Source organism: Buteo buteo, chromosome 16, assembly GCF_964188355.1.
Source record: "Buteo buteo chromosome 16, bButBut1.hap1.1, whole genome shotgun sequence".
NCBI classification, from domain to species: Eukaryota; Metazoa; Chordata; class Aves; order Accipitriformes; family Accipitridae; genus Buteo; species Buteo buteo.
In genome coordinates this window covers 6,668,357-6,690,508 of record NC_134186.1, presented here as the reverse complement: position 1 = coordinate 6,690,508, position 22,152 = coordinate 6,668,357, and the positions used below count along the sequence as shown (strand labels likewise).

The 22,152-nt window shown below is 56.8% G+C and overlaps 1 protein-coding gene across 1 annotated transcript in view; it reads left to right on the top strand.

Annotated features, from left to right (window-relative positions):
* Positions 1-22,152, top strand: part of NKAIN1 (sodium/potassium transporting ATPase interacting 1) — a 37,812-nt gene that overhangs the window by 8,453 nt on the left and 7,207 nt on the right. The window contains exons 3-6 of the mRNA XM_075047034.1: positions 18,359-18,496; positions 18,699-18,779; positions 21,040-21,237; positions 22,064-22,124. Coding sequence (XP_074903135.1) covers positions 18,359-18,496; positions 18,699-18,779; positions 21,040-21,237; positions 22,064-22,124 — 478 coding nt within the window. The remainder of the gene's footprint in view (positions 1-18,358; positions 18,497-18,698; positions 18,780-21,039; positions 21,238-22,063; positions 22,125-22,152) is intronic.

Genomic DNA, 22,152 nt, shown 5'->3' with positions numbered 1-22,152 from the left:
CGAGGTGTGGGAGCACAGAGCTTTCCAAGGGCTATTCCCCCCCTAAAATCCTTCCCACCACCCTCAGCCCTCCGTTCGCAATCAGGGATCGGCTGCTGGAGCCCCTCAGGGAATCGGGGGGCTCAGCACGGGTGTTGGGGGGCTTGGCACATCCCAGTGATGCCGGGGGGGCCTTAGGAAGCAGAGCTTTGAGGGAGGGATGCAGGAGGGCATGGGCTGGGTTTGGAGGGGAACATCCCAGAGCTGCTCAGTTGCCCAAAAGCGTGCGAGAAAACATAAGTATCTGGGGGGGGTGCGGTGAATCCAGCTGCATCCCCCCGGGGCCGGCAGGACCCCCGAGCTGAGCTGGGGGCTGTTTGCAGCCCATGACAGGGACAGTGTGGGAATCACCCAAACAGGGGACTTCCCACGCAGCCCTTCATCACACGCGCACGTGGAAGTTGGTCACCGCACATGAGTGGTGCTGTGTCCTGGCTCTGAGCCGGCAATGGGGACCTGTCCCCTTGGGGGGGACACTGGGGGGGGGGCACTGCAGCGTGGTGCTGGTGCAGCCCCTGGCACTGAGCATCCCGTGGGCACCCTGTGGGGCTGGCGGTGACAATGGCACTGCAAAGCCAGCGGCGCAGGCTCCCGGCCTGGCTGTGTCCCAGCACACTCGTCATCCTCGCTGCCCAGACTGGGACATCTCAGCAGAGGACATGGCCACCCTGCCTGGCCCATGGACGCAGCTGCACTGTCACACACAAGGGACACAACCAGAGGCAGGGCAGGGAGCAAACTGAGGGCTGGCCTGCTGCCTGGCTCTCAGGCTCATTACCTTGATTAGGGTTAATTAGCACTCTGGGTGACTCTGGTCTTTTCCGACAACTGGATCGATAGTGCAGCCCTTTCCCACCACAGGTGCGCAGGGCAGAGCCTGTGTCCTGGGGACACCGGGAGCGTGGCACCAGGGAGCCGGAGAGGAGCCAGTGCAGAGTGGCTCTGCTTCCCTTCGTCTCTTGATGGGGAAGGAAAATGTAAAGACCTTTGGTGGAAGGCATTTGGGAAGCCAAAGGGCTGAGGGTGGCGTGGCTCTGCCTCGGAGACTGTCCCGGTGTGGGGCTCGGGGGTTGGAGGGAGCTGTGGGCATGTCACTGGAGTGGTGCATCTCTGCCTGGCACTTTGTCCCCTGGGCACGCTCGTGCCATTCCGCAGGGACACCCAGGTACAAAGTCCCAACTACGAAATGTCCCGGGGAAGAGGAGGGTGCTTGGTGTGAGAGTGGAGGATGCTCCAGCTGGAGTGGAGGATGCTTGAGGTGAGCATGGAGGATACTTGGGGTGGGAGCAGAGGATGCTCCGGGTAAGCATGGAGGATGCTCGGAGTGGGAGTGGAGGATGCTCAGGCAGCGCAGCGAGGGATGCTGAGGCTAACAGGACCCCACGGGAAAACCTGTCGGCTCTTTACTTCTGTGCAGTAATGGCTCAGATTAATGGTGGTCCTCAGCTATTGCCTGGAAACGTCAAGCTGAGAGTCCTTGTCCCATCCCCCTCGGGGCTCTCTCCCCCTCCCCCCCATCTTCCCACTCCTCCTCCACTCCACGGAATGACCAGGAGCTGCGGGAGGCCCGGCAGTGTGGCTGTGCCGGCCGTGGCCGTGGGGTTCAGCCGGGGTCCCCTCTGCCTTGAACCATGTCCCCCAGCCCTGGGAAGGGACCTGGCACCCACCCTGTGGCTTTGCACAAACCCTTTGCAGGCTCCGATTTGTATTTTCTCTTTTTTTTCCCCCCTGTTTTGGCTCAGGAACCAGCCCCGTCCCCCTTACCCACACCGGGGCCACGGCGTCCCCATCTGTGCCTCCAGGACCCTCCCTGCTCCTGTCCTCTCCTGTCCCCTCCTCTGCCGCCAATTCCAGCCCATCACCGGCCGGTTGCCAATTCCCCTCGGCAGCTGCCGGGACTCTCAGGCGAAACTGTCCTTTCCTGGCCCCTTTTTGTAGCATCTGGCGTAGTTTTTCCTCGGCTCAGGGAGTGGGGGGGCACAGCAGGAGTCCTGTGACGGGCAGCGGGGTGGCACAGGGTTGGTGTTGTGTCCCCGCGGCGGTGTTGGGGACCGCTGGCACGGGGGCTGGTGGGGTGGTCAGAGTGCAGCGAGGTTTAGGGGGGTCTGGAGGTGTCTTGTTTGCTCCCCAGGGCTGGAGATGGTACTGGGAGCTTGCTGGAGGGTAGCATCAGTGGTGGCATCCCCCCGGCATGGCAGCACGGCCATTGGGAGCCCCGTGGCTATGGGTACTACAGGCAGGCTTTGGTGGAGACGTTGTGGGGACGATGCTGTGGGGTGGGGAGCTCGCATGGAGCTCGCAGGGAGTGGGGCCAGTCCCCAAGGGCTGGGTGTCCCCGTGCCCAGCCTGGCCATGCCTCCATCCCCTCCGGCGCCCGGCTCTGCCACTGCAGCACTGGACATGGTCATGTCCCCTCACCCTTTGCTCCTGGGGGACACTCAGGATATCACCCCCCTTTCCACTGGGAGGGACACGGGGCAGAGCTCAGAGGGACGGGGAAGCACGAGCAGGATCAGTGCCGAGACCTGTTTTATTCCCTCTTGGGAATTCACATCATATCTCTGACTCGGTGGCTCTGAACAAGGATTTCATTTGGCAGCAGCAGGCTGGTGGTGTTGTGAGCCGCTCGATAAACACCAATTGATTATTAAAGTCTTTATTTATGTATTTTTTAATCTTTCCCCCCCCTGAAGCTCAACAGTTGTGTGGGTAACAGCGAGTGGAGGCTGGTGTGAGCTGGGGCAGGTCCCCACAGTCCCTTCCAGCGTGGCGGGGAGCACATCCCTGTCCCATACCTGGGGCCACCAACCTTCCTCGGGCTGCATCTCACCAGATTTTAAGGCAGCCCCTCCCAAGGCTGCTGCCCATTAAGCCTAGCCTGGATTTGGCCCTGGGCTGCAGGGCTGAGCTCAGAACCGGTGATGGGCAGAGTGTTGGCAGTGCCTGCGCTTGGTGCTGAGGACGGCTGGTCTGGGAAGCGCAGGTGAGCGATGCTGCGGTAAATTTGGGGTGTCTACCTGGGGCTCCGGTGGGTGTCGGGGGCCATATTTAAGGACACCCTCACCCATTTTGGGCCAGTTTATGTCCCACTGGGTGCAGGTCCTCCCCATGACCCCATGAGCACTCCTACTCCACCGTCCAGGAGATGGGTGCTGTCCCCAACTTTAGCACCCACAGGGTGCTGCTGCTCCAAACCATTCCCCCTTTTGGGTGCACCCGCAGGAGAGATGAGGATTTCCATCTCAAAATTTGGAGGGAACACCCAGCCCAGCAGCACCCATGGCCTGGACCCAGGACTGATACTCCCACCACCTCCTGGGGTCCCCACATGGGTGCCCCCATAGGAAATGGGGCTCCAGGGCTTTCCCTGTGTCCCCCTGCTCCATCTTCTCCTCTGCCACGGGGGATGCTGACCCCACTAATGACCCTGACCCCGCTAATGACACTGCCTCCCACCTCCCAGCAGCCCCAGGCCCTAATTATTTTTAATCAAGCCCTCCCCAAAGAAGGAGCTGCGTGGCGGCTGGGTCGGGGCGGGGGTCCCACGGGGAGGCAGCACTTGCCAGACAAAGCAAACCCAGCCTGAACAAAGGGGCTTGAATTATACATGGGACAGGGGGTCACCGTCCGCCTGGCAATTAGCAGCGCCCTCATTAGTGGGGTCGATGGCGGGGTTGGTGTCCGCCACCCAGCAGAGAAGATGGAGCAGGGGGACATGGGGAGAGCCCTGGAGCCCCGTTTCCTATGGGGGCACCCATATGGGGACCCCAGGAGGTGGTGCAAGCATCGGTCCCGTGTCCAGGCCATAGGGGGTCCCACATGGGGACCCCAGGAGTCCCCCCCAGTCCTGTGTCCAGGCCATGGGTGCTGCTGGGCTCATTTTTCCCCCAAAATTTTGGGATGGAAATCCTCATCCCTCCTGCGGGTGCACCCAAAAGGGGGGATGGCTCGGGGCAGCACCCTGTGGGTGCCGAATTTGGGGGCAGCACCCACCTCCCAGCCAGCAAAGCCATCCCATGTGGTTATGGGGGAAGAAATGGGGTTTTAGGGGAAATCCCAGTTTCCCCAATGTCCAGCTGGCCTCAATGCCAGGGGGATGGGCTCACAGCCCTGTTGGATGCAGGGGACTGATGACTGTGCCAGCCCCACTGCAGGGTTTGGGATGCTTGGGGTGGCATCATCCTCCCCGCTCGGCCATGGTGTTGTCACCCATCACGACATCCCAGTGTCATGCCTTGTCATTAAAGGATGCGGCCGAGCGGAGCGGGAAGGCTCCAGGGCGGGCGCTGGGAGGGACCCGGCCCCGGGAGCTCACCATCCACCACCATGCAACAAAGGGGTTTGTAAAACACAACCCCAAAAACCCCCTCCTGAACGCGGTGGGTATAAAAAGACGACGAACCAATTAATAAAAGCAATTTTTATGGATGTTTAAGAAGTCTCTAATGAGCTCCCATCCGCGGCAGCCGCTAATCGCTACGTTTAATAATGCGCTGGTGGTCACAGCACGCTCTGCTAAGGCGCATTATTAAATCCTCTCCACGATGAATGGGAAAGGTATCGGCGGGTTTAACAGCACCGGCTCTTTCACTAAATGAATTGTTCAAAATATTCAGGTTTCTGATTTTATTAGGACAGCGCATCCCTTTGGATGCCTCTCCAGCTCCGATACTTGGGTTTGCAATTGTCCTGGGATGCTGGTGGATGGGGTGAGGGCAGCAGTCGGATGCTCCGGTCCTGTGGGATCACAGCCCTGGGCTGGACCGTGGTCCCATTGCCGGAGCAGTGGGGCTCCACTCCCAGCACCAGTCGTGGTGACAGTGACGGTGATGGGGGGAATTTAAGGAATATGCCGGGTGGGATTGTTATTAAATCCACCAATAGACAATGAGCAGCACTAATGACGTCCTGTGCAGACCTTTGCTCCTTAAAGCACCCCAAAAAGCATCGCGGGTGCTTGGGGAAACAGCCAAGTCCCTTCCGTGCCACTCGCTGTCAGCCCCAGCTGCTTCACACGGCGTGGGCGCTTTTATATTCAGCCCATGGTAAGATTTATCCTTGCGTCGCCAGCACTGATGGGTGCCTCAAGCATCTTCTCCTTGCAGGATGCTGGGGTGAGGGACACATCCAGCCAGGAGGAGACCCCAAAACCCTCCAGGAGCCCAGGGCCATTATTCAATGTAGAAATCAGAATAAATCTCCAATTCTTCAAGAAACTGGCCCACAGGGGTTTCGCTCAGCCGGGGATGAGTGCAGGCATGACAACCCTGCCTGCAGCAGACAACGATGCCCCTCACCAGGCATCGTGGCTGCCTGTGGGTTGGGGGATCACCCCAGGGAGAGGGAGACCTGCAGTGTTTATCATATAAATCCCTTTTGTGCTGGCAGCTACCTCCTCCCAGGCTGGTGGCAGCTGAATCTCTTAAGCCTGTGTCTCAGGGTGGTTTTATCCTGTATTTTAAGGTTAAAAAATTGGGCAAGTGCTGGAAGAAACACCCACATTTGCAGGGCATGGTGGGTGCACCCAGTCACCCCTGGGTACCACCTCCAGATGCCCCCTTCATCCCTCCAGGATGCAGGAGCATCCCCTCCTCCTCCAAAACAGCTCTACCCTCCCATAAAAATAAATATTTTGGGAGCCGCGTGCAGTTTCGCCTCCCCACCGGCTGCCGCCGGCTGCTCCTTTCGCGGCGGCATCGCTCCGAGGGATTATTTTTGCTCCCTGGCTCATTAACGGGGTTGTTACCAGGCAGATTTCCTCACACGATTTTCTCCTTCCCAGCCTGCGGGTCGTGGGAGGAGGGACTGCTGGTTTCCATAGCAATGCGCTTGGCTTTAATCAGTATTTCTTTCCTGGGAGAATTGATTACGAAAGGTGTCACTAAATAAGTCAGTAAATTGGATTTTTTATATATATATATATATATATATATATATTTCTCCCCTCTATCGGATTATATTAACGGCGTCTTTGAGGCGCCGTTTGAGATCCGGGGGAAATTACCTCTTGCTTCTCGCAGATGTTGGGCTTAAAGAACTTAACTGGGAGAATTAGCATCGAAATTGCCTGCGGCTTAATCCTTGTCCAAACGGGCTTGGCCACTGTGGGCTGATGGGGACTTCTCAGCCAGGATCCATCCTGTCCCACCCGGCACAGCATCTGGTGGGTTTTTGCAAATTTTTGGAGACCAGCTTGTTCCACTCCTCCTCTTTCCAATGGCCTAAAGCTGCTTTTCCTGGAGCAGCCAGCTCCTGCTTGCTCCCCACCCTTGTCCAGCCCCAGCGTTTGTCTGTGCCTTACCTGCAGAATTTGTTATTTAGGGGGTCAGGCTCCCTGTATCTCTCCTGGTTCTCCATCTTGTTTGCCATACCTGTGCACCCCCCAGATTTATGCCCAATATCCCCCAGAACTAAGCCCAAGATCCCCCAAATTTAAGCCCAAGATCTCCCAAATTTAAGCCCCAAATCCCGCAAATTTAAGCACAAGATCCCCCAAATTTAAGCCCAAGGTACCCCAAATTTAAGCCCAAGATGCCCCAGATCTAAGCCCTGGCTCCCCCCCAGGCTGGCGCAGGGCAGGATCAGTCCTCCCCTATGGTTTGATGGCTCCAGCATTATTGAGCACCGAGAGCGTGCAAGGCTCTTCCTCGCCCCGTTGACCATGGGACAAGGGGTTGGGTGAACAGTGGGGTCCCTGCGGGCAGTGGGGGATGTCCCCTTCGTCACTGCATCCCACTGGCAAACTGGCACTGGAAGAGGTGCCGGCCAGTCTGGGTGCTGGTGATGCTCTGCCAGGGTCAGGGATGTGGCTCCGCTCGGCATCTCCAGGCTCGCAGGGAGAAATCCCCCTGCTCTGAGCAATTCCCCATTTGCTCAGGGTTTTTTTTAGGGTTTTCTGCTCCATTTTAATTAATTCTCAGCCTCTCAGTGGCCATGCTGCTAATGTGCTTTCTGCTGCGAGTCTCCGGCGTGATGACAAGCTGCGGCTCATTGTGGCTAATTGAGGCGCTTGATTAATCCCAATTTTTTTTATCCAAAAGGCTGTTTGTTGAAGCCGGCTTTCGCAGGGGGTGTTTGCCAATGGTTCAGAGACAGCGAGGGCCTCCGAGGCTGAGCCAGGGATCAGGGATCTGTGTCAGACTAGGGCAGGGGGTTTATTTGCTGTGGGGTGGGGTGGGTGGGATGGGGTATGGTGGGATGCATGGGATGGGGTAGGGTGGGATGGGATGGATGGTAAATTGGATGGGATGGACTGGTTGAATGGAATGCATAGGATGCATAGGAAAAATGGGATGGGATGGAAGGGGATTGATGGATAGGATGGATGGGATGCATAGGAGGGATGGCATGGGGCGGGATGGATGGAGGGGACAGCAGGCTCCCGCACTCACGCTCCATCCCAGACACACAACTGGGTTATTTGGGCACGGCATGGGGCTGTACAGCCCCTTCACTTCCCCCTCTGCTTCCAGATGGATTTGCTTCAACTCGAAGCCTAACTTCTCTTTGTGGCTGCCTGAGGCAGTGTGGCCGGGCTCTGCCCCTGGGTCCCATCACTCCCCAGTGCCCGTTCCCCCTGCAGCCCTGTGCCGCTGGCCGTTGCCCATGTCTCTTCTCTTGATTTCTCCTTGTGGCTTAACTTAGGCTAAAAGTTGTAATTCAGCAAGATTCTGTCCAAATCCTGTCTCTCCATGCCAATCCAGAAGTCTCAGCCCTGCTCCTGCACGTTTGGAGCAGCTCTCAACTGGGTGTCCTCAAGGTACAGCCTTTCTCCAGCTTTTGGTCTGAGCTTTTGGTCTTCTTCACCACCCCTCTGTGCCTCAGTTTCCCCATTGGACCTGCTCTGATGGAGCTGGTCACCCTGACCAAGAAAGCAAATGCCCCGCAATGCGGTGCTGAGCAGGACTTACCCCATTTTCCAGGTAAACTGAGGCACAGCACAGCAGTGCACAGCACCTGGGCGGTGCAGGATCAGCCCTTCCCCAGCCATCACTGGCGACCTTGGTGCTTCAGCCCTGCAGGTGTGAAAGCACCTCAACCTCATGGGAATGAATGGCTGGGTCCCGCTGGGGCTGCAGCCCCGTGCCTCAGTTTCCCCTCCATGGCAAGCACCTCCTCGGGCACCTCTGCTGTCCCCGGTGCACATTTCCCCCTCAGGGACACAGCTGGCACCCTCTTACCCTATCCCATGAATGCCACCCCCCCATGTCCTCCCCACCAAGGGGACCCCAGGGTCCTGGGTTGTTTCAAGGTCGTTTGCAAGGTCAGGCTGAGTGGATGCAGAGCAAAACAAGCTCGGGGTTAATGGGATCATCCCGGCTCCCTTCTTCGGGAACAGTTAAATGGGTTTGCATCTCCTGAGCAATTCCCAAGGGGGTGGAGCAATTCCCAAGGGATGGAGCAATTCCCTGCAGGAATAAAGCCTGTCATGTGGGAGGGCATCGCTCTGGAGCCAACCTCTGATGGGCCAGCAGGGAATTGAGCTGCTTCGATTTCCTCAGCTTTCCCCAGGCATGGAAAAGTTTTCTTGCTGGGAGGCAAGAGAAAGAAAAAAGTCTCATCTCAGCATTTATAGGACGGTGCAAATAATAGATGTAATCTTGTATTAAAGTCAAATAGATGCAATATTGTACTAACGTTAAATAGATGTAATACTGTATTAGAGTTAAACCAGCCTGCTCATGGGGAAATTTGAGATTTGTGATGTCTGAAAAAGCCCTACCAAAACTCCTCCAGGGGTAATGACCTGCTGCGGGTCCTCGCTGGGGACATCAGAGCTGGCAAGAGCCAAATCCACCCAAATCCCACAGTTTTGGGAGCCAATGGCCCCAGCAGTGGCTCAGGGCTTTGTTCTAGCGGGTGTAAATCAGGAGGACCCCAGGGTGGTGATGGAGCGTCCCTCTCTGCATGGGAACACTCACTGCCCTGGGCTTCAGCATTCCTGGCATCTCAGAGCACTGCAAAGGTTTGGGGCTGTCTCCCTGTGCTGTGCCTCAGTTTCCCTTCACTATGATGGAGCCAAACAGGAGGCTGGGTTTAATCCGCCTTGTGCAAAGGGCACTTTGCAACCCTTGGGCTACATTTAGGGGATTTTTTATTATCATTATTATTATTATAGCCATTAGCCACCTTGAGGCTGCATTTCCCAGCCGTCCTTTTACGGAACCCCCCAGGGATGGATGGCGCCAGGACCATGAATCTGGGGTGCCAGGGCTGGGAGGACACCCAGCCATATGGGTGCTGGGGTCTCCTGGGGGTCCTGGGGATGAGTGCAATGGGTGACCTCGCACCTAGGGGTGCAGCCCACCCTGGGGCCATATCCAGCCCATGGAGCAGGTTGCCGGCAGCAGGCTCCTGGGGCGCAGCGTCTAGACAAGCGCATCCAGCTGGGGTTGCCGCCACGTTCCCATGGCAACGCTGCCGGATGCGGCGAAATGAAATAACCGGGAATAGGGGGAAAAAAGAATAGGTGAGAGAAAGAAAAGCCCATCGGATGGGTGGTGGGTGCTGGGTGGGTGCTGGGGAGCCGTGGCAAGGGCCCCCATGCACCCCAAGTCTCTGCCTGTACCCCCAGCACCTGCAGCCACATCCCAGAGATCTGGGATGTTTGAGCCACATGCCAGGAACTCCTACATCCAGCGATGCTGGCGTTGGGGGGCAGAAAGGGGCTGTGCAGAGGCCAGGAGCCCCCCAAAATCCGCTGGCATCAGCAAGGGGTTGCAACAGCTGGGGAAGGACCCAATTTGTGCCTCTTTCACCCTGCTTTTTGCTCCTGCCATGTTTTACAATGGGGCTGCTTGGTCCCAGAGCATCTTGTCGGCCAAGGGCTGCATCCTGCTCATCACCACCCAATACTAGAGAGCGATCAAGGCTCCGGCGCCTTTAATTTCTTTTCCTCTGCGATTTCACGAAGGCTTTTGCAAGTTGGAAGTAGGTCAAGAACTTGTTTCCAAGTCATTAAATGAAGTCCCTGGGTTCACAGCGGTGTTTGCACCTTCTTAATAGTCAATTCACTTGCTTGCTGTTCATTTAAATCGCAGCCAATTTCCCTAAGTGGAGAGGGGCAGCTTGCAGGGACTGTACGATGAAAACGCCTCCGATGGCTCCGATGGCTCCCCAGGAGCAGGTGAAGGTGCTGGAAGAGTGAAAATCAGCAAAATGCCTTAAACTGCCTCAAAAAGAGAGGTTGGGAGGGGGGGTGAGGCTGCAAGGGGGTGCTTGGGTGTTGTGGGGGCTCAGGGTGGGGATGCAGGACCCCGTAGCATCCTTTGGGGCTGGGAGCTGGACTTTGCTTTCCCTCCTGTGGATGGGGGGCAGGATCTGGCCGGCCCCCGGGAAACCTGTGCACTTCGTCAGCCCCAGTGATGCTCCATCTGCTGCGGGGACACCCAGCGCTGGGGATTGGGGGAAACGTCCCTTATGGGGACTGACAGCATCGGACATCCCGCTAGCAGGCCAGATCCTGCCTCGCAGCTCTGTCTGGGGGGTGTTTTTTCCCTAAACCCCAACATTATTTTGGCCAAACTGCTTAGAAACAAGGCATTTCTGCTCCAAACAACCAGGACGGACTCAGCAGCGGGGGGAGCGATGCTCTCGCAGCATCTTTGGACGCAGCACAGAGGGGAATTTGAGGCGGAATAAAAACCCCAAATCTCTTCAAAATGCAGCGAAATGAAAAGTTAAATCCCCGGCGAGCCCAAGGCATATGGTGTTCGGGAGGAAATCACCCGGCTGAAGGATAATAACCCATCAGGGGGTAACGAAGCCCCGCTCCGCTCCTGCCACGCCGCAGCACGGAGGGGAGAGCAGAGGGTTTATTTCAGCCCAACACACAGATGCTGCTGCTGAGATCAAGGGCAGCAGGCAGCCGGGAGGAGCATCCTGCCTGCGCTGCCTGCTCCGGCCTCGCCGACACCGAAAAAAAATGCAGCTGGATTGTCAGGGTTTTTCAATCTTTAGGGAGAATATTTTCAGGGGGGGAACATCCTTTTTTTTCTGGGAAGGAACCTCCTCCTATCTATTTTTACCCCTTTCTGGGAAAAATGAAGAGGGGAATATCCCCTTCTGCTGCCCACATGGCTTGGTGAGGACCCTCAGAATGGCGACGGGTGGGTTTGCTCCTGTCTTCGAATGTCAGAGCCACATCCCCGGGGAGCCAGCAGCAGAAAAGCTGCGGTTTTGCTGGTGGGGAAAAAAAATCCCCTAATTTTCCCCAACCTCTACCCCAGGGGGAGCTTCTGGCTCCTGGTCCATCAAGCCCCCCAAAATCTGGAGCAAGACCCTGTGCGCTCGGGGATGCTGGGTGTGCTGCTTCAGTGCTGGAGCATGGTTGAGAATCCTCTCCCTGCTGCAGGGTGTTCTGTGGGGGGATTCACCCCTCTGCTCCCTCCCTCCCCACGGCCGGGTCCCCTGGGGGCTCTTGGGGTCCTGTATCCCAGCTGGCAGTGGATGCTGCGCGAGGATGCTTCCCGCTCTGCCGAAAATTAGGCTGTTGGGGACCGGCGCAGGATGCCACTCATGATGGGCCCACGACACACGGGTGATGCCCACGCGCCCTGTCCCTTAGCGAGCGGGGCTGGTGGGGGGACGGTGAGGGCAGGGCTGGGGGTGGTGGGGAGCACCCCGATTCAGCCAGCCCCGCTCTGAGGGTGGGGGGGTGCAATGTGCAGGCAGACTGTGTGCAGGCAGACCGTGCAGGCAGACCCATGTGTGCAGGCAGACTGTGCGTGCAGGCAGACCATGTGTGCAGGCAGACTGTGCGTGCAGGCAGATCGTGAGTGCAGGCAGATCGTGAGTGCAGGCAGATCGTGAGTGCAGGCAGGCCATGGATGCCCACGTGCTGCCTCCTCCTGCCACCGGCTCCGTTGCCCTCCCCAACCTCAGCTGGTGCTTCCGATGCTGCTGGATCTCCCGGGCTCAGCCTGGATCCGGGAATCCTGACCCTGGCTCACCCTAAGGGAACCAGCTCCTTCTCCAGGTTGGGGCATCTCATGCCTGGCATGCCCTAGCGCATGGGGTCTTGCCCCAGATTTTGGGAGGGTTGACCATGCAGCTCCCCCTGGCCAGCCACAGGGGTGGAGGTTGGGGAAGAAGGTATTTTTAGGGAATTTCCCCACACACTATCTCCCCCACTGAAACCACAGCTTTTCTGCTGCTGGCTCCCTGGGATGTCGCTCTGACATTTGCAGGCAGGAGCAAACCTGCCCGTCACCCTTCTGAGGGTTTTAATAAAGCCACACGAGCAGGGAAAGGGGATATTCCCCCCCTGATTTTTCCCAGAAAGGGGAAAAAAATAGATGGGAAGGGTTTCCATCCCAGAAAAAAGAGATGTTCCCCTCCCAGAAAGTGTTTTGCCCCAGTAGTGAAAATGTGCAAACCTCTTGTCCTGCCCCAAAATGGCCCAGCTGAAGCGGCAGCAAGCGGGGGAAGCCCGGGATGGGGAAGGGCACGTGGTGGCCTGGCCGGGGCCATCCCCATGGGCAGAGGGATGGGGTGACCAGTGTCACCCTGTGTGATTTAATGGGGCTGGACCCCTGTGTCACTGTGCCCCCCTTCCATGTCACCGCTGCCCCATGTGCTCCGGCTGACTGGGTTCCTCCTTGGGGACATCGGGGACAGGGGGCTTTTATTTAAAAGCAGTTAAATACGTAATGATGTACCCGGAAAAATCACTGCATGGGCATGGGGAGTGGCACAGCTTGAGTTGCAGCTGGGAGACTGGGGGGGGGGGGGTCACTGCCCCATATCCCCAGCCATGACTCCCTGCCCGCTGCACCCGGGGGTGATGGTGCACCCCAGGGTGATGCTCGGGGGGGCTTCAGGCTGGGCAAGAGCACAGCAAGCAGCAGGGATGTTCCCAAAGCATCGCCCAGCACCCAAATGTGGGGCTCTGCAGCTTTGGGGGTCTCAGGGAGAGACAAGAGGAACTGGCTCCACACAGATGCGAGCGAGCGAGCAGGATGGAGGGACTGTCCCCCTCTCCAGCTCCCCCGGGACATTCCCCCCCCCGCCCCCAGCATCAGAACAAGCTCCCATCTCTCTCCACCCATTAATTATTGAGGCTTTAGGGATGCAATAATATATTTATGCATCTGTGTCAGCAAACATGTCATCCCCATTGCAGCCGAGGCGAGAGGATGGAGCACAGGGAGTGGGGCAGTGCTGCCTCCCCCACAGAGCCTGGGGGGACCGGGGGCTGCAGCCAGGCCAGTGTCCTAGCCTCAAGCCCTGGTGACATGAGCGTCACCTCCCCTGGGCACTGTAGGGGAAGGACATGGATAAATTGTTCCTGTGATTGCCAGGACCGCCAAGCTCCTGGACATGGTGTGCCTCAGGGTCATCTGTGTCCATAGGTGGCCATGTCCTCATGTGCCTTTGGTTTTGGTGGTAATGAAGTGGGTTTTGGGGAAGTCTCTAAGAGCCATCAGATGTGACAGCTATGATGGGATGGGAGGATCTGCTGCCAAATCCTGCTTCTGCAAATTCCAAACAGGGTCATGGGCGGATGGGGGGCCGTGGTGGCTCCAGCCTGTCCCTGGTGGGCATAGTGGGACGAGGGATGGCCCCGGACCATGCTGTGGATGCGGTGTCCATCTTGTTGGGCAGTGGAAGGACTTGGTCCCCTGGTGTTGGCTGGATGGCTGTGTCCAAAGAGTCACAGTCAATGGCTCAATGTCCAAGTGGAGATGGGTAACGAGTTGTGTCGCTCAAGGGTCCGTACTGGGACCAGTACTATTTAACATCTTCATCAGTGACATAGACAGTCGGATGGAGTGCACCCTCAGCAAGTCTGCAGATGACACCAAGCTGAGTGGGGCAGTTGATGCACTGGAGGGATCGATGCCATCCAGAGGGTCCTGGACAGGCTGGAGGAGTGGGCTGAAGTTCAACCAGGTCAAGTGCAAGGTCTTGCACATGGGACAGGGCAATCCCCAGTACCAGTACAGGCTGGGGGGTGAATGGGATTGAGAACAGCCCTGCCAAGAAGGATTTGGGGGTACTGGTGATGAAAAGCTGGACATGACCCAGCAATGTGTGCTCACAGCCCAGAAAGCCAACTGTATCCTGGGCTGCACCAAAAGCAGCGTGACCAGCACGTTGAGGGAGGGGATTCTGCCCCTCTCTTCTGCTCTGGTGAGACCCCACCTGCAGTTCTGTGTTCACATCTGGGGCCCCCAATATAAGAAGGACATGGACCTGTTGGAGCGAGTCCAGAGGAGGGCCACAAAGATGATCAGAGGGCTGGAGTGCCTCTCCTATGAGAACAGGCTGAGAGAATTGGGGTTGTTCAGCCTGGAGAAGAAAAGGCTTCGGGGAGACCTTCTTGTGGCCTTTCAATATATAAAGGGGGCTTACAAGAAAAATAGAGAGAGACTTTTTACCAGGGCCTGTAGTGACAAGACGAGGGGCAATGGTTTCAAACTGAAAGAGGGTAGGGTTAGACTGGACACGGGGAAGAAACATTGCATGGTGAGGTTGGTGAGACACTGGAACAAGTTGCCCAGAGAGGTTGCGGATGCCCCATCGCTGGAAGTGTTCAAGGCCAGGTTGGATGGGGCTTTGAGCAACCTGGTCTAGTGGAAGGTGTCCCTGCCCATGGCAGGGGGTTGGACTAGATGGTCTTCAAAAGTCCCTCCAACTGAACCCATCCTGTGATTCTCTGATTCCAAGACAGCAAAAATGACAGCTGCTGGGCAAGAAGATTTGTTTTAATATTGCAGCAGGTTGGAGGGTGCTGGGTCAGGGATGCTTTTCCCAGGGCCCAATGCTGCCCAGCTGGGTTGCAGGAGGGATTTCCAACCTCAAAATATCAAATCTGGTGGGGATGAGACATGGGGGAAGGTGCTCACCAGTGTCTGTGCACAGCCGGAGTGGGATTCATCTCTCCCATTCTTGTCATGGGGGCTAAAAAGGACTAGGAAACCCCACCAAGTAACAGGATGGGTCTGAGGAAGGTGAAGGTGCCATAACCAAGGGGTGATGTGGGGACAGGTCAGCTCCTTCCCACTTGAATTTGGTGCCAGCACCCTTGAAAAAGCCCATTTTCTTCCAATTCTGCCTCACTGGTTCTGCCTGCCCAGAGCCCTCAGGCTGAACCCCGGCAGCTCCCTGTCCCCAGGGGGCTGCACACATGTCCCCTCCTGCCACGGTCCTTCCCAGGGACTGCCATGCACTGATGGAGCCCTATCCCCGCGTCTCGCCTACTTCGATTTCTTGATTAAAATAAAATCATTGCAGGCAACGCGTTTCAATTAGCAGCACTCTGGTGCACGCCTGCCCCCGACTAATTGATGTGATTTGCTGCAAAGGGAACTTTTGGGGCCGATCGATAAACTAGAGTGTTTAATTAAGAGGGAGCCCTAAAACTCATTGCATTGATCGGCTGCAGGTTTATCTTAATTAGTAGCAGGATGGTGTGTGGTTCCTGGTCCCGCACCCCCAGGAGCATCACAGCTTCGATGGCGGAGCAGCAGTAAGAGCTGAAAGGGGAGAGCGGGGTATTAATGAGGGTGGGTTGTTAATGGGGCTGCTATTAGCATGGGAAATACCCCTTACAGGAGGAGGACAGCCTGAGGAGGATGCTCTGAGCTCCACAAGTCACCTAGGTTTGTGGGGGTTGGATGCTGCCAGTCCCCAGGTTGCTCGGAGGTTTCTTGTGGAGCACACTGAGAGCTTGCAGAGTCCCTTGCCGTGCTTGCAGCCTTGCAGCCAGGCTTGCTCACTGCTCTTGCTTCAATTAGGGCCACTGTTGACGAACAGCTGGGGGTGGCTGCATGACAAGCCGGCTGTCTTGAAGTTTGCTGCCGGGGGACATCTCACCCCCAAAGGATCAGGGGAGGATGCTCCAGGTGCTGGAGCAGCCTGGGGTCTGCAGTGAACGAGCCATGAGAAGTGCTTAGAGCAAGCCAGGAGCATCAGTTTGAGCTGAAGACGGTGCTCATTCAGCCCCACAGTGACCCGTGCGAGGATTTCCAAATCTGTGCCCCCCACTTCCCCTGGAGCATGGCCGTGCCTCAGTTTCCCCACTCATGAAACTGGGCGTAAGGCTGCTGAGCTGCCCTTGAGATGCCCTTGGCGCTTTGCAGGCAGCGAAAGCCAGGGGAGCTGCAGCCGCAGACTCACCACGTTTTGTGCTGTGTCTCTGTATTTTCCTTAACTTTAAGCAGGATCTGACGAGGCTAAAAAACCAAGATTTGCTTTTCAGGTGGAGGGAATATGCTTAAATAACAGCACACACAAAGCAGCATTTTACCTGCCAGGCGGCTCTGACATTTTTCAGTGCAGTTAGCAGCCCTTGCTCTTCCGCGGGGAGACTGTGTTTGCCACTAATTTTGCCTCTCATTGGAATGAAGAAGGATTCGATTCAACCAGGCTCTTCCCAACTGCTTCTCCTTCAGCCTGTCCTGGCTCGATGGGCTGGAATTAAGGAGCCGTGTGGGCGAAAGCGCATCGCTCCGGCTCCATGGGATGCTCTGAGAGGCTCTTCCCAGCCCCATCCCTCGGCTCAGAGACTCACCGGTACCCAAAACTCACAGCCTTCGCATCTAGTTCCTGCTAAGCAGCTCTGTCAACAGTCACCAGATCGATGGATGGCTATAAAATGCCGAGCACCGTGGTCCTTGTATCATTTATTATTTACATTCCTCAATTTAAAAGATTTACGGCCTGGTTGTAAGTATTTCCAAAGGCCGTTTCCTCAGAGAGTTTAAATAGCGTGGAAGTGAATTAAGTCTCAATGCAAACAGCCTTGGTCCCGGCCCTGTGGATCCAGGGGCTGCCCAGGCTCAGCTGCTCCATGCCTTTGCATCACCTTTAATTGGAACCGGGGTCCTGCCAGCATGGATCCAGCAGATCCTAGCCCGGGGTAGGGTAGGGAATGGGATACCATGGACCTCAGCTCTGCCTTTGGCTTTCCACCTGCTGGCAGAATGGAGCTGGGCTAAAATAGGCATTAATTAGAGCCCTTGCTAAGCCAATTCAATGAATGCGTGATGCTTTATGGATGGGGAAACTGAGGCACAGCTGGCAGTTGCACACACAGATGCGTTAGCCGTGGCTCATCGTCACAAAACACTTAGGGAAGGACTTTTGCCACCTCATTTATTTCCCCCTGTAATTAGGACACATTAAGTCGGGCTGGATGGGCAGGGATGCTGCGGGGCCCTGGGGCAGCCCCGTGGCCATAACCCCCATGGGAGTTTCAGGGAGCAGCAGGATGGAGCTCCCCTAAATCCAGATCACCGGGGGAAGCTGCTGGTGAATGGTGGGGGGATGTAAAGCCCATTTTCTCCTGCACTTTTCAGGATAAACTCTTCTCTACCAGGATGAGAGGCATTGCACTGGGAGGGGAAACTGAGGCACGGTGCTGCGGGGAGGACTCGGGACCCCAGAGCTCTCAGCGTTTATCTGGGGTGAATCTGGGGCATCTCAAAGAACAATGAGACAGGGCTGGGCTGTCAAAAAGATAAATATAAAGAGTTTTTTTGGTTTGCAAGTCTGCTGGAGACACAGCTCGCTGCAGCCCTGTCCCTGTGCCCTTGGGGATTGTGGCATCTGATGCACCCTGAAGTTCTCTGAAAGTTCCCTGAAAAAACACAGCCTCATCAAATCTCCATTTTTTAACTTAAAACCATCGGCAGATGCTCCAGCACTCCCACCTCACCTTTGCTACCACCTTTCTTTAAGCTAATCCTGTAATTAAGAGTAATAGACCCCGAGCCGGTAGCAAATAGAGCCATAAATAAGCGCTGGGTTAACAGGCAGATCACATGAGCTACCGTCCCTAATTTTGCATGCCGTGCGATTTATTAAGCTGTGTCACGTCCTTATTTATGGATTACAAACAATAATGGCAATCAAAACTCAATGGTGTTAAATGGGAAGGCACACAATGAGCTGGTGAGGATGGGCAGAAAAATCACTTGCAAAATACCAGGACCCGGTGCACGACCTGAGCAGATTTTCCCCTAGACAAGCTGAGCTCAGGGATAAACCCATCCTGAAGGGTGATTTTCAGCAGTGCCCGAGACCTGAGCAATGGGGAAACTGAGGCACAGAGGGTGCTGGCAGGACAACAAGCTGACGTCTCCTTGCTTTCCCCTTCTCAGTTCCAGATATTCCTAATAACCCCTTGCTTGCCACCATGCATTTGCCCACCCCCGGCCGATTCATCACGCAGACATTTCAGCCTATCACAACTAATTATCCATGGGATTTCCCATTAATTACCAGCTGCTCTTTGCCTTTAGCATCCCAGGAGCTGCTGTGGTGACCAATGCCCTGCTTTAATACCTACAACCCCTCCTTTGCTCTGTTGCAGGTGGCGGCACTGGAGAGGCAGATCTTTGATTTCCTGGGCTACCAGTGGGCACCCATCCTGGCTAATTTTTTACACATCATGGCCGTTATTTTGGGTATTTTTGGGACCATCCAGTACAGATCCAAATACCTCATGATGGTAGGTACCACCGCAGATGCCGGTCCCCATGCCCAGATGCAGCATCATCACCCCCCGGGGATGGCTCAGCCCCAGGTCCCCTCCCATATCCAAACCCAAATCCCTGTGGATCCAGTGGGATCCAGTGAGCAGGGCGGAGGGGGGATGGACCAGGGGATGTCCGTTTGGAATGGCATGCCCTGACCGGCTCTCTTCTTGGCAGTACGCGGTGTGGCTGGTGCTGTGGGTCGGCTGGAACGCCTTCATCATCTGCTTCTACCTGGAGGTCGGACGTTTGTCGCAGGTAATGTCCCCACCTGCCTCCTCTTCCTCCCTCCATCCTCCTTCTCTTCCTCCCTCCATCTTCCTTCCCTCTCTGTCTTCCCATCCTTCCTGCTGTCCTTCCTCCTCCTTCCCCTGCTCCACAGCTCTGCCCCTCAAAAGGGACCCCGAGCCTGTGGGTGCTCCCACCCTGGCAGCAAAGCACCCACCTGGTTGCTGGGGGTGGGCTGCAGCACCGAGCACCCATGTGTGCGTGGGATGGACAGACGGATGGTTCAGGCCAAGGTGGCGGGGGGGGAGGCTTTGAAGCAGGAGTGCAAAATTAATGAGGCTGATGAGTCGGGAATTGCAGGGCGCTCGTTAATCACCAGCATGCCCTCAGCACTGCCGGGGTTTATGGGGTGCAGAAATTGGACAGTGCTGTTCCCTAACGTGGCAGTGAGGAGAGAAAGCGGAGAAGGGACACAGGGACTGGGGACAAGCAATGACAGGAAAGTTTGAGGCAGGGTCTCCAGCAGCTCGGCTCGTGGTGCAGGCAGGGATGGGCAAGGCAGCGGGGTGGGGAGGAGGAGACCCCCCCTCCTACAGATTCCCAATTTTCCTGGGTCTTCTGGGGCTCTGCAAATGCTGCTCAGCCCCGGAGCACCCAGCAGCGGCAGGAGAGCAGCTGGACATCGTTAATGGCTTTGAAAAGTCACCCGGTGGCGATGGGAGTGAGGGTGTGAGCAGGGCTGTGCCTCCCCATGTCTCTCTGCCCCACGCTGGGCTATTAAATTGTACCTCTTACACGAAAAAGAGCAAAACTTAATGTAGTGATGATGCATCACTACATTATCATGATGGTTTGAGCATCCTCAGCCCGTGTTTGGGGTACCCGTGCTGAGGATGTGCCCCACTCTGGCATCCTGCTCCCAGCTCTGAGGAGCTCAGGGCATCACAGAGGGCTTGGGGAAACAGGCTTCTGCTCGCTCTGTGGCTGCCCACAGCTGGGAAAAGGGCTTCTTGGGGGGCTTGATGGATGAAACCATCTTCCCATGTTGCAACAGGTCATTTGAGGCTTTTCTAAAAAGCTGAAATGCTGGATACGTGCAGCAGGCACGAAGGATGCAATAGGGGAGGATTCACTCCCACTGAGTGTTTTCAGTGGAAATCCCTAATCTCTCAGAAATGCTGCAATGCCAGAACACCCCCTCTTTGTGCTTCCCAGCACCCAAACCCACATCCTTTGGCTTTAGAAACCAAAACCCACTTTCTTTCTATTTTTTCCACTTTCGCCAGCAAATATCTTTTGATCCCAGATTGTTGGTTTCCTACAAAGAATGCTCAACGGGTTTTCCAGCCCCCTGCAGACCCAAGAGCTGGTGGTGCGGAGATGGTCTGGGAGGACCCTCTATGGGGTGGGTGCTCGCTCAGCTGTGCCAGGAGGACCTTCCATGGGGTGGGTGCTCACCCAGCCAGGCTGCTGCTGCCTGCAGGAGCCCTGCGCCGGGGCTGCATCCCAACCCATGCAGTCCCCATCTCCCTGCCGGATCCACAGTCCACAGGCATTGGCATCGAACATGCCATGGTGCACCCTGGGATTGAGCCCAGGAGCTTAATCTCACTCGAGCCTGCTATGGGGAGGGCGCAGGCAGGGGCTGGGGTATTAGCCCTGCGTCTTATCCGACCCTGGTGAGAGCCCACAGCCGTGCCTTGCAGCGGGGAGGCTGCTGCCACCTCGGAGCTGCTGGAGATGAAACAGGGAGAGCCCCGAAGCCTGGTAATGGGCTTACAAGGAGGGGACGTGTGTGAGCAAGGCCCCTGCAAGGCTCCATGTGGATGCGGTTGGGGGGATGGCACCCCAAAACCCCAGGAGAAGCAGAGGGGATTGCCCTGCATCCCCGGACCATGCTGGCGGGGTGATCCCGTGGTCCCATCTTGCAGATGGCTGGATGTGGTTGGCAGCATCACAAGTGGCTGCTTCCCCACCTCAAGGCCAAGCTGCCACGCTGGTGACCGCTCCGTGACATCCATGAGGGCACCTGGACATCACGGCGCACCTGGGTGCTGCTTGACCAAATGGTCCATGATGCCGGTGTGGGAGGAAGCCACAAACCTCCGGGACGCTGGCTGCGGGTTAGGGAGATGCAGGGGTTTGTTGGCCACGCTGCACTGACATGGTCTGGGTGGGTGCAATGCTCATGGAGCTTCCTTGGGTTGGAAAAGCCTGTTTTCTGGCCACCTCCTCTGCAAAGAACCTCAGTTCCACAGTCTGTGCCTCCTCCTCTGCTCCCCTCCCGCAGGACCGAGACTTCATCATGACCTTCAATACCTCACTGCACCGCTCATGGTGGATGGAGAACGGGCCGGGCTGCCTGGTGACGCCGGTGATGAACTCCAACCTGGCACCCGAGGACCATCACGTCATCACCGTCAGCGGCTGCCTGCTTGACTACCAGTACATCGAGGTAGTGAGCAGTGCCACGCAGATATTCCTGGCGGTAAGGGCAGCTGCTGGCATCTTCCCTCCTCACCCCGAATTGCGAAGCGAGAGAGGGGGGATGATGGCAGGGACTGGGACAGGCAGAACCGCCGTGGTCCAGCTGGAGATGTCCTACCGTGCCATCACGCATCAGTGCCCGTTTATAGCATCAAGGGTGGCGTTGGCTCAGAGCTGGGAAGAGAGGAGCAGATGGAGCCCGTGCTAGCACCCCGGGGGTGCTGCCTGCCCCAAAACCTGGCAGGCTGTGGGCTGGATGCTGCAGGAATCGGGGGGTTCTCGGTGTAACGCATGCAGGAGCGGCGTTGCTGGAGTGTGAGCTGGTGGGATGTGCCGCACACTGGAAAGGGAGGGCCCCCGCTTCCCAGTGGCTGTCTCACCCCATGGGGCGGTGGGAAGGGGACACACCTGGATGCAAAGCTGCTGGGGAGCCTTGGGGGGCTGTAAGAAAATAAAGCTTTAAAGGGAATTGGGGTCCAGAGCAGCTACCGTGCACCCACCAAAGGGGTACCCAGTGCTAGGTGGGGCTCAGCACCCTCTGCACTGCCATCCCAGTGTGATGCCAGCCCGTTCCCCCTAGGACCACCACCCTTGTCCCCCCAGTGCAGCTGAAACCATCCGACCTCACTACATCCCAAATCAGCACCCGGAAACACCGGAGATGGGCTCCAGCACCGCAGCAGCCCTGATCCTGCCCAGGGTCCTCACAGGATGCTTCCAGGCATCCACCTTGCAGCACCCACCTCCATCCCCCCACCAGTACCCTGCTGGTCGTGGCATCCATCACCCCCATAACCGACTTGTCTCTGCTCGCTTTTGTTTCGCAGCTCTTTGGCTTTGTCTACGCCTGCTATGTCAGCAAAGTGTTCCTGGAGGAAGAAGACAGCTGTAAGTGCTTCTTGCTCTCAGTCACGGG